The sequence below is a fragment of the Myotis brandtii genome, unplaced genomic scaffold (genome assembly GCF_000412655.1).
Source record: "Myotis brandtii unplaced genomic scaffold, ASM41265v1 scaffold432, whole genome shotgun sequence".
NCBI lineage: Eukaryota > Metazoa > Chordata > Mammalia > Chiroptera > Vespertilionidae > Myotis > Myotis brandtii.
The window spans coordinates 2,155,343-2,168,374 of record NW_005366520.1 but is presented as its reverse complement, the minus strand read 5'-3'; the positions used below and the strand labels follow the sequence as shown (position 1 = coordinate 2,168,374).

The window sequence follows — 13,032 nt, the reverse complement described above, 5'->3', positions numbered from 1 at the left end:
TGAACAGAGCTCCCCCTGTGGGAGTGCACTGACCACCAGGGGGCAGCTCCTGCATTGAGCATCTGCCCCCTGGTGGTCAGTGTGTGTCATAGTGATCAGTCATTCCCAGTCATTCTGCTGTTAGGGTCAATTTGCATATTACCCTTTTATTATATAGGAATGCCTGGCCAGCCTGGGTGAGGGGCTGATGGCTGTTTGCAGGCTGGCCACAGCCCCTTCAGGCTGGGGGGTCCTGCTGGGGTGCCTGGCCAGTCTGGGTGAGGGGCTGAGGGCTGTTTTCAGGCTGGCTAAGCCCCCCAGCAGGGACCCTCACATCATGAGGGTTTGGCCAGCCTGGGTGAGGGGCTGATGGCTGTTTGCAGGCTGGCTGCAATCCCCAGCCACCCAAGCTCCCAGAGGCTGACTACTGGAAGCAGGTATCTGGGATTTATTTATCTTCTATAATTGAAACTTTGTTGCCATGAGCTGAGTCCTCAGCTGGCTCAGGGCTGGTGGGAAGCTTGGCTTCCTCCATCGCCTGGGCAACCAAGCCTCCAGCTTGCTCCAGCTCTGTGGCTGCCGGCTGCTATCTTGGTTGGGTTAATTTGCATATAGTCGCTCTGATTGGCTGGTGGGTGTGGCTTAGGGCATAGCAAAGGTATATATATATATATATATATACACAGACTAGGGCCTGCTGCACAAAATTTGTGCCCTGAGGGGGGGTCCCTCAGCCTGACCTGTGCCCTCTCGCAGTTGAGGAGCCCTCGTGGGATGTCCAGCTGATTGACAGGCCTGTGGGAGCAGGCCTAAGCCGGCAGCCGGGCATCCTTAGTACTGCCGCAGAGGCCATGAGCCTGGCTTCTGGGTGAGCAGCTCTCCCCCTGTGGGAGTGCACTGACCACGAGGGGGCAGCTCCTGTGTTGAGCATCTGCCCCCTGGTCTCAGTGCACATCATAGTGACCAGTCGTTCTGCTGTTCGGTTGATTTGCATATTAGCCTTTTATTATATAGTATGATTTTGTTGATGAAAGTTAGATAGTCTGGATATAATTTGAAAAATTAATTGACGTTTAGACTAAGCCAGTAGGTATACTTTAGCCTAAAGAATTTCAGTGATAATAGTACCTTCTGAGAACTTCACTAATACTGGTTTCCAAATCTTCTTTCTATTGACACCTCAGATCCTCCAGCTGATCCTAATCAAATGCCACCTCTTCTACCTCAGAAGCTTGTTTTCCTTAACAGTTTACAAACTCTCTCTTCCCTTCTACTAATATGTTCTTACCTAATTGTTTTAGAAATTCTCCCACTAATATTTTGGAACTAAAATTGGGCAATAATAATTGTGATTATAGCTATGATTGATAGAGGCTTTATTGCATGTTCAATATTAGCTATGTTTTTTACAGGCATAGTGTCATTTATCCTATGTGTAACTATTATATGGTTCCTTATTTCTAAAATAATATTGAAAGAAGTTAAATCAGGTATCTAATAAGTATCAAGTAAGTATCAGAGTCGGGAATCAACTATTAGTCCCATTTTTAAGGCTATACTATATTGCTTCTCTAAATTCTTGGCTTAAAACTCAACCAAGATGAATCAGACCTGTATTGAATAAAAGCTACCATTCAATGTGTTGATATGACAGGAGTTGGATGAGTTGAGATGGGGAAATGATAAAGAGATATTATAAAATATCAAGCAGAAAAATAAAAAATGAGTTATTTTTTAAGACATAGATTTTATTAAAGTATAGACCATGGATTTGCCTAAAAGAAAATATACCACTACACATGTACCTCATGTTCAAACAACAATAGCGTATGAAAATCCAAAATTATAAAAACAGATAAGTCATAAAGATTATTTTTGTATTGCCTAAGAATTTATCTCATCACAATAGGATTCAACCAGAATTTCTCCCTCTATGAATTTAAGATGTTAGATATATCAGCTGTTTACAAAGGAGCTAAGGTATGTGCAGAGAAACTAAGTATTGCTAAAAGCTAATAGATATTAAGACATTAAATACCAGAAGTTTAGTCTATAAATACAATTTAAATACAAATTTTCAAGGACATCTATGATTGTGGAACAAAGCAGGGTTTACTCTATTTCCAGCCACTATTTAGTTAATGTAAAAATTACCTCAACCAGGCTACCCCGGAGGCTTTTAAAGAACTCCCCAAAAGGCAAGCACAATTTGTTAAAAGAAAATAAAAGATCTCAACTGGTTTATATCTACAGAGAACAATTTCCTGTGACACAATTCTGAGACAGATGAATACGGTTGCAGTCCAATATATGGATGAACACAGACTTAATTATGGTGAATCATTCCTATGTGATATTCTTTGCGGGGGTGGGGGGACCTATCTCCACAAAAAAAGTTGTATCTTTTTAGGAAGGCAAACTATTGACATACTTTGGGTAGCTAATCCGCAAGACACATTAATATACAGCATATGAAATGCATTTTCCCTTGGGCAAGGAGAAGAGAATCTATTGCATATGTCATCTGTTTCTGTGAATACTGAAGATTACAATTATGTTTTGATGTTAATCCAACTACTGCAAATTTCTTGTTGCAAAGCACACTGTGGAAATGTGAGTGACAATATAAATCTTTTTAAATTGAATTCAACACTATTGAAAAGAGCTGATGTTTTCAAATACTGTTACAAAGCCTCTGAACAACAAGAATAACCCTCTAAATGAAGCAGCTTCCTATAGTGACCTAGTTGATAAGAAAGACAAATAGCCAGGATAAAATCACATTCTGCATGTCTGCTATATTTTGTGTGTGTGTGTGTGGGGGGGGGGGGGGGAGGTTACATATTTTAGAAATAATTACCTGTAATGACTTGATGTCCTCATAAGCAAATTGCACACTGGGAACTCCAAGGTGGTTGATGAAATAATCCGCATCCCCTTGTATCTGTATGGAACTGACATTGGATTCTGGGCACTGTGCTCTTCTGAAACAGTTGAGAATATTTTTCTGAAAAACATAATTTACATGGTTAGCACGAACTCAGCTTCTCGGGGCATCTCTAAATGAATGCCACTCCAAGTGTGGTCCATAGGTCAGCAGCGTGGATGTCACCCGGGAACTTATTCAAAGTACAGATGCTCAGGCTCCACCCATGCCCTCCTGAATGGGAACCTCCAGGATGGAGCCAGGGATCTGTGTTGTAACTCTCTTCTATGATTCTGGATTCTGATGCTCACCAAATGTGCCTAGTGCTGGCCTAAATCTAACTGCTTGTTTTTGTTGCTTCAAAAGCATTTTTTATCATGGAATTATTACAAACCATCATAACTTTAATTTGATGAACAAAAACAGATCCAGAGGCAGAGAAACATTGATCAGACCATCAAACCTCAGAGGGAAGGTAGGGGAGCGTGGGGGTGAGGGGGAGAGATCAACTAAAGGATTAGTATGCATGCATATAAGCCTAACCAATGGACACAGACAACAAGGGGGTGAGGGCATGAGTGGGGGGTTGGGGGACAATGAGGGGATAAGGACACATATGTAATACCTTAATCAATAAAGAAATATAAAAAAAGAATGTTGAGTCCTTTAAAAAGGTCTAGTTTTACTGTTCTTTTTGTTTTCCCATGAATTTAAATCTAAAGGATGGTTTGATAGGACACAATTCCACTTTCCTAAATATGGTTTTTTGGAAAACACAGAAGGAATTTTCTCCATTTCTATTTAAAAGCATATTCCCACACATTTGAGGAATATATGACATCAACTCTGTGGGACATTAAGAAACTCTAGGGAAATATATAAGGAGATAGGATATTATTTCTTACACTAAGAGTTGTCTAGCATGCACAACACATATGAGTGAGCAATAACATGAGGACACCATGTCTAATAGGCAGATAGTACAGTTGTCTGTATGGAAAGTAATACAATCTATAATAATAAAAGCATAATATGCTAATTAGACCGGATGTCCTTCAGACGACCTTCCGGACGAAGCCAGGCTGCTAGGGAAGCCCAGGTCCTGGGTTGCTTAGGGAAAACAGTGCCGGCAGCCAGGGGAAGGAAGGCCTACTCTTGCACTAATTTCATGAATCAGGCCTCTAGTAATTAATAAATAGTACTACAAGAATAAACTGTTTCACGTGGTCACAAGTGTAACTTTTGCCCCAACCTGAATGTCCTCCATACACATTTGCTATTGAATCAAAAATCAGTGGATGCCTCAACCTCCCTCCCCATCTTTCTTTGGCATAATACAATTTCAAAAATACTTTTAAATATAATATATGCAAATATTTTAAATATGCAGTTGAATATTCATAGAGCAAATTTTTTCCACTTTTCAAGTAAAATGCTAGATTTTTCAAACCCATAATAATGTTTCAAGATCTATTCAATATTCTTTGAGAGTCTAATAGAAATATCTTTGTAACAAATTAAAATCAATTAAAATGGAGACCCTGAGTATTTATAAACAAGGCAAGGTATCAGCTTAAGTTATTTACAAATAACTTGGATAATTAAGCACTTTGCAAAAAGAAAGTAAAAAGAGAGTCCTACCATATAGTCTAATCAGTAGCAACCTAATGCTTTTTATAGTTAATCTCACCAACTTGCTTCTTTTGAAAGCCCGGTTTTCTGAAAATAGAGTTAATCCTTTTTCACTTCCTGATAGTCTACTGGGGTGAAGACTCCTAGAGTTCTTATACCTGGAAATGTTTAGGTAAGGTATTAAATATTCCCAAAGAAGAGCTACCCTTAGTACTAGATAACGAAAAGAAAAACAAACAAACAAACAAACAAACAAACTACTTTACTAGTATATCATTTTAAAAATACCAAGTAGCACCGAGAGATCCAGGTGTTAAAAAACTGGCTCCTAGGAAGGAATTTCTTTAGCCAGAATGAATGTTTTTAAATTTAACTTAAATGTCTTGGTCAGGCAAGTTTTTGACCAATGTCCCATCACTAGTGTCACACTCAGCCTGCTTCACTCATTCAAATCGTGGCCAGAAGCATTTGAGTTTGTGAAACCTAAACAGTTGTACTCCTCAATATTATTAATAAAGATTTCATAGAATCTAGTCTTTTCTTTCCCCAGATGTCTAGCCAATGAAATTAATAATCTTTTAAGTGATCTACTTTGCCTTTACTGCAGCCACATCTATATCTTTTTGAGACATCTTATATATTCTACTCAACCTCAATAAAAATACAGGTTTGTTTTTAATGTAATTTTGCCTACATCATTCTTAATATCCATTGCAAATGTCAACCACATCCCTTACAAATAATTGTTTTTCTCACAGAAGAATTACATGGCTCGAAAACTGACAATTTTAAATTCTACAATATGTTTCTGTGAAAGAATTAAAATTTTAAAAATAACATACATATTATTTGTATAAATATAATATTTTATATTATTTTTATTCAGTCATAACTATTATAGCTTCCCTCTGACAAAAAGTATTAGCTTCCCATATATGCAAGTCCCTAAAAGGGCACAGTGACCCCATTCCAATCAATCCTTGTGTTCTTTGTCTGATGTACTAGTTACACAAAGATCAGTTCTTATTCACCCTCATCTTGGAATTGGTTCAGGGCATTTTATCTGAAGCCAGTACAAATTCTCTTCTATTCTTTCTGCTTGCCGCGGTTACTCCCATTATACACCTTTAATATTTCCATTGCATGCCATGATCTCTAACACCTTGATTTAATGATTAGTGCATTATTTCTTCCATGTTTTATGATTTTTAGACAAGCCAAATAGGCACTATCCAACCTTTAAGATGATATACCCTAAAATACTTCTGCATTCTTTCCCCTAATCTGGCTTGCTTTTATTAATTCATTTATTGAAAAGTTTTGTCTCTGAAGTTTCATATTGCCACCTTGTCCTATATAATAAAAGGGTAATATGCAAATAGACCGAACGTCAGAACAACCAAACAACCAATCAAAGTGTAATATGCTAATATTGCCACCTTGCAAAGGCTGCTCAACTGCTTGCTATGACCTGCACTGACCATCTGGGGGCAGATGATACAATCAGTAGGTTAGCTTGCTGCTGGGGTCCAGCCAATCAGGACTGAGTAAGATGGGTTGGACATGCTTTGGAATCCTTCCACAGTCCCCCCCAGGCCTGATCGTGAACCATTGGGGTCCCTCAGCCTGGCCTGCACCCTCTTTCAATCTGGGACCCCTTGGCGGATGTCAGAGAGCTGGTTTCAGCCCAATCCCCCAGGCCACTCCCCTTGGGAGGGTGCCAAACAAACAAACAAACAAACAAACTACTTTACTAGTATATCATTTTAAAAATACCAAGTAGCACCGAGAGATCCAGGTGTTAAAAAACTGGCTCCTAGGAAGGAATTTCTTTAGCCAGAATGAATGTTTTTAAATTTAACTTAAATGTCTTGGTCAGGCAAGTTTTTGACCAATGTCCCATCACTAGTGTCACACTCAGCCTGCTTCACTCATTCAAATCGTGGCCAGAAGCATTTGAGTTTGTGAAACCTAAACAGTTGTACTCCTCAATATTATTAATAAAGATTTCATAGAATCTAGTCTTTTCTTTCCCCAGATGTCTAGCCAATGAAATTAATAATCTTTTAAGTGATCTACTTTGCCTTTACTGCAGCCACATCTATATCTTTTTGAGACATCTTATATATTCTACTCAACCTCAATAAAAATACAGGTTTGTTTTTAATGTAATTTTGCCTACATCATTCTTAATATCCATTGCAAATGTCAACCACATCCCTTACAAATAATTGTTTTTCTCACAGAAGAATTACATGGCTCGAAAACTGACAATTTTAAATTCTACAATATGTTTCTGTGAAAGAATTAAAATTTTAAAAATAACATACATATTATTTGTATAAATATAATATTTTATATTATTTTTATTCAGTCATAACTATTATAGCTTCCCTCTGACAAAAAGTATTAGCTTCCCATATATGCAAGTCCCTAAAAGGGCACAGTGACCCCATTCCAATCAATCCTTGTGTTCTTTGTCTGATGTACTAGTTACACAAAGATCAGTTCTTATTCACCCTCATCTTGGAATTGGTTCAGGGCATTTTATCTGAAGCCAGTACAAATTCTCTTCTATTCTTTCTGCTTGCCGCGGTTACTCCCATTATACACCTTTAATATTTCCATTGCATGCCATGATCTCTAACACCTTGATTTAATGATTAGTGCATTATTTCTTCCATGTTTTATGATTTTTAGACAAGCCAAATAGGCACTATCCAACCTTTAAGATGATATACCCTAAAATACTTCTGCATTCTTTCCCCTAATCTGGCTTGCTTTTATTAATTCATTTATTGAAAAGTTTTGTCTCTGAAGTTTCATATTGCCACCTTGTCCTATACAATAAAAGGGTAATATGCAAATAGACCGAACGTCAGAACAACCAAACAACCAATCAAAGTGTAATATGCTAATATTGCCACCTTGCAAAGGCTGCTCAACTGCTTGCTATGACCTGCACTGACCATCTGGGGGCAGATGATACAATCAGTAGGTTAGCTTGCTGCTGGGGTCCAGCCAATCAGGACTGAGTAAGATGGGTTGGACATGCTTTGGAATCCTTCCACAGTCCCCCCCAGGCCTGATCGTGAACCATTGGGGTCCCTCAGCCTGGCCTGCACCCTCTTTCAATCTGGGACCCCTTGGCAGATGTCAGAGAGCTGGTTTCAGCCCAATCCCCCAGGCCACTCCCCTTGGGAGGGTGCCAGACACAGGGCTTATGGCTGGCGAGGGCTGCTGGGGCAGCAAAAGCCTCTCCTGATCGGGGCTGATTGGGCGTGAATCTGCGGCATGCACAGTGGGGCCAGGATGAGCAGGAGTGACAGGTAGCAGCTGAAGGTGGCATTGGACTGCAGGTTTCAGCCTGATCCCTGCAGGCTACCCAGAGGGATCCCACATGTGCATGAATTCGTGCACTGGGCCTCTAGTTCCTACATAAGCTCCTTTGATAAACCAAGTAAGACATCAATAGAGTGAGCATTATCTAGAATTGTTTTCAAATTATATTTTGAAGGTTAGGGCTGTTAAACCACATCTGTGGTGCTACATGTGTACTATTTATGGAGAGAGAATAGAGCACAGAAAACAGGGTTGTGTGGCCCGAGGGATAACTGAACCTATAGCTGGATACAGTTGGATATTGAGCCTCATGACAGAGTTAAGCCCTCATGAAAGGTATAAGCTTCAAGAAAATCCATTCAACATTGGAACCTTCAGGAACAACACAGGGTTCCCTGAAAAGTCTTCCTGGGCCCTGTTCCCTATCAACTGAGGCCAGAGCATCTCTGTAAAGTTGTGCAGAGAGGTCTTACCGCATCCCCCCCCCCGCCTCTACTTTCTTCACCTCATTTTCTATTGTCTACTCTCCTGATTTAACCAGTGATGAGGAGAGGACACATGTGACCCTCAACCCTGTGTTTATTTTATTCTTTTGTGCTTTTGTTTCTATCTAGCTTCAGTATAACATAGGATAAAAAGAACCCAGTTTGTAGACTGGAATTGCCCCCTAGCCCCCGACCATAATTATATCTAGGGATTTTCCTTAAGAACAGAATATTCCTGACACAGAAACCTTGTCCTCTAAATCTTTTTATTATCCCTTACTTTAAAATTTAGACCAAATTCACAAGCCTCAAATGATCCTAAATCTATATTCTATCCTAATGGGAATTGTTTTCCCTCATAGCACTTCAGTGAATTATAATAGATCTATATCAGCTAATAGACAGTGATCTACTCAACCTCTGTAAGCACTAATATCTGAGATAGAAGTAGAAATAAATATCAATTTCCTCCATTTTACTAGAAGTTAGTCACCATGGGAGAGAGAAGGTTAGTAACAAATTTGTACAGGTCAATTAATTTTTAAAATCTATTTACAAGGCTGGGTACATTCAAATTAGGTATTCCATCCAAGGAGTTCAGAATGCTCCATACTTAACGTTTGATAATGTATTTTTATTTCAGTTCATAAAATAAGCAAGTTCAGGCAAAGATTGTAGTTATGTTCCTTGTTTAATTTTCTATCACAAGTGTCTTGAAAACCTGAAATGAAATCACCATCCTAAGGCTGCCTTTTAGGCTAAAATGAAAACCTGATAGTAAATAGTCATATGAGTTAATATAAAGAAATGAAATTAAATTTGCACTGGTTGAGGAGCAATACCAAGACACATTGACAAGTTTCTCAAGTATTTAAAAATCATATTTCAGTTGTTGTGAATAACTCACCCCTAATTTGAAAAGATGACAGTTATGAGATACTTTGCTGAATTTTGTTGTTTAATGTTTTAGTTTTAGAAAGATTACATACTACTAAAATGAAAATGTGTGTGCTTTAATACTTAAATAACTGCAATTTGATATAATCGGTTTCCCTTGTAAACCTGTGTGTTTTAATTTAAGCATTTTATGACATCATTTCTGGGTTTATATAGGATTTATCAGCCAGCCAAAATGGTCCAGAAGGGGTTCTCTTGCAGCAAACTAGCTTTTTACAAATTAGGAAACTGAGGCTGAAAATCAATAGAATTGGGATCTCCTTCTGGATCTTTTCACCTGGAATGCAATGTTCTTTTCTTTCTCCTATGCTGATATATCCAGCACACTCATCACATTAATGCAGTTGAACAAACTATTCTTAATAGTTATCCTTTCTGAAATTCTGTGGGTCTTTTTTTTTTTAAATCACATTCGATCACTGGATATGGTTGTAACAAACTATCTGTGGCATTTCTTCAATTTATTTAATCACTGTCATGTGTTTTTCATTTATTGATTTTTTTTTTACGGAGAGGAAGGGAGAGGGATAGAGAGTTAGAAACATCGATAAGAGAGAAACATCGATCAGCTGCCTCCTGCACACTCCCTACTGGGGATGTGCCCACAACCAAGGTACATGCCTTTGACCGGAATCAAACCTGGGACCCTTGAGTCCGCAGGCTAATGCTCTATCCACTGAGCCAAACCAGTTAGGGCTGTTTTTCATTTAGTTAGCTTATATTTTTTATGGCAGTATGTCAGGTTTCCGTCTAATACCCAATACTTAATAACACATTGCAGATTTCCTCTAATGATGTTTAAAAATAAGATATTATATTTACAGTAGTCCCCCTTATCTGTGGTTTGCTTTCTGTGGTTTCAGTTACCTATGATCAACTTTGGTCTGAAAATATTAAATGAAAAATTCCAGAAATAAACAATTCATAAGTTTTAAATTACACGCCATTCTGAGAAGCATGATGAAATCATATGCTGTCTGCTTTGTCCTGCCCAGGACTTGAATCATCCTTTTGTTCAGCATATCCACACTGTTTATGACACTGGCCCAATATTCATGAGTCACTTAGTACCCATTCCATGTGATTGACTGCGGAGGTATCACAGTGCTTTTTTATATCACTTAACAATGGCCCCAAAGAACAAGAATAGTGATGCTGGCAATTCAGATATGCCAACGATAAGTCCTAAAGTGCTTTCTTTAAGTGAAAAAGTATGTCTGCATTCAATATATATATATTGAGGAGATATATATTTATATATGGTATATGGTATATGGTATATATCTATATCTATCTATTATATATTTATATATGGTATATATCTATATCTATCTATCTATCTATCTATCTATCTATATATGATTTGGTATTTCTCTGTGGTTTCAGGCATCCACTGGGGATCTTGATCTTGATATAATAGGAGAACTCCTATACTGACTTTCTTTAATATTCTAAAGTAGAAACTTATTTAAGTTATCATTTATGCCAGCATTGATAATGAGTTTCTTATACATAAAACTAGTGGCCCGGTGCATGAAATTTGTGCATGGATGGGGGGGGGGTTCCCTTAGCCCAGCTTGCACCCTCTCTAAACAGGAACCCCTTAGGGGATGTCCAACTGCCAATTTAGGGATCAGGCTTAAACCGGCAGGCAGTCAGACATCCCTTTCACAATCTGGGACTGCTGGCTCCTAACCGCTCACTTGCCTGCCTGCCTGCCTGATCGCCCCTAAATACCTCTGCCTGCCTGATCACCACTAACTGCCCTCCCCTGCTGGCCTGATCTCACCCCCAACTGCCCTCCACTGCCAGCCTGGTTGCCCCCAACTTCCCTCCCCTGCTGGCTTGATCTCTCCCCCAACTGCCCTCCCCTGAGGCCTGGTTTCCCCCAATGGCCCTCCCGTGATGGCCTGATCTCCCCCCCAAGTGCCCTCCTCTGCTGGCCAATTTGATTTTGATTGGTCGGTTTCTATGCCAGTCATCGTCGAAAGCCCCACCTCCTAGGCATCCATTGCCTCCTCACAGTTGACCCAGATTTGGTTCTGATTGGTCAGTTTCTATGCCAGTCAGCCTTAAAAGCTCTGCTTCCTAGGCAGCCACTGGCTCCTCACACTTCACTCAGATTTGGTTCTAATTGGTCGGTTTCTATGCCAATCAGCATCTCTGGGCCTATCAACGGGGCCTGATCAGAAAGGTGGAGGCCTGGAGAGAAATGGAGACATAGCTGCTGGCCTGAACAGGAGAGAAAAAAAGAGGCAAGTGCTGATCAACAGCTGCCACACAGGCTACAGATCAGACCCTGCTTCTTTCTTCAGGCCTTTCTCCAGGTCTGATTCACAGCCCCCACAGCAGTCAGTGCTGGGTCACTGAGCCTGCACCTGCAGCAGTCAGTGCTGGGTCGACAGCAACCCAGTGCTGACTGCAGGACTGACTTGGAGCCTCTGGTCCTGACAGACCCAGGGTTTTTATATACAGTGGGGCCTTGACTTACGAGTTTAATTTGTTCCGAGACCAAACTCATTAAGGAGCTCGTTAAGAAGCTCGTTAACTCAAATTACTCTATCAACTCAATGCAAAAAATCGGCCGAGAGACAGCTGATATCTCAAAAAACTCATTAGTCAGGACACTCGTAAGTCAAGGCCCCACTGTATTAGAATATATTTCAAAATAGTAAAAATTTAAAGAAAAATTAATAAATATATCACAATGACTGTATTAAAGATAAACTTGAGTAGGGGAAGAAAACCAGCTTTTACAGCAGTCAGTGCTGGGTCACTGAGCCTGCACCTGCAGCAGTCAGTGCTGGGTCGACAGCAACCCAGTGCTGACTGCAGGACTGACTTGGAACCTCTGGTCCTGACAGACCCAGGGTTTTTATATACAGTGGGGCCTTGACTTACGAGTTTAATTTGTTCTGAGACCAAACTCATTAAGGAGCTCATTAAGAAGCTCGTTAACTCAAATTACTCTATCAACTCAATGCAAAAAATCGGCCGAGAGACAGCTGATATCTCAAAAAACTCATTAGTCAGGACACTCGTAAGTCAAGGCCCCACTGTATTAGAATATATTTCAAAATAGTAAAAATTTAAAGAAAAATTAATAAATATATCACGACTTTATTAAAGATAAACTTGAGTAGGGGAAGAAAACTAGCTTTTATCTTATTTTAAAATGGAAAATGTTCAACCCCTGAAAAGGGATTTTCAAAATCTCCAGTATCTCAAGGTGTGAGTGTTTACAAAGATTTTCAGGTTTAAATAGTGAAGGGTTATTATTCCTCTAATATATACAAGTAGAATTACCAAACTGAAGAACACACTCTAATTTTCTTCTCATTCTATTAGTTTTTAAAACTTTAATCTTGTTCTGGAATGTGGAGAAATGTTACTTTATATTTGAAACACTTCAAATTAGATTGTAACTAATGAATGCTTTAAAGATCACTCTATAGGGGTAAAAATGGAGACAAAAGAAAACATTTGCCCTTGTTTTTATTCTATCTTCTAAATGATGTCTCCTTCCCTTCAATTCTTCTTAGTTTGCCCTTCCTATTCCCTGAACAACTTAAGGCCAAGACCAAGAGGCACATGCTGGCAGATGGCCCCTTCTTTTTTACTTCTATTCACTTAAGGCGGTGGTTCTCAACCTTGGCTGCACATTAGAATCACCTGGGAATCTTTTTAAAATCCTGATTTCTGGGCCTCATC

General features: G+C 39.3%; 1 protein-coding gene across 1 annotated transcript in view; it reads right to left on the bottom strand.

Annotated features, from left to right (window-relative positions):
- Window positions 1-13,032, bottom strand: part of NAALADL2 (N-acetylated alpha-linked acidic dipeptidase-like 2) — an 825,315-nt gene that overhangs the window by 213,860 nt on the left and 598,423 nt on the right. Inside the window, exon 9 of the mRNA XM_014546150.1 lies at window positions 2,840-2,986. Coding sequence (XP_014401636.1) covers window positions 2,840-2,986 — 147 coding nt within the window. The remainder of the gene's footprint in view (window positions 1-2,839; window positions 2,987-13,032) is intronic.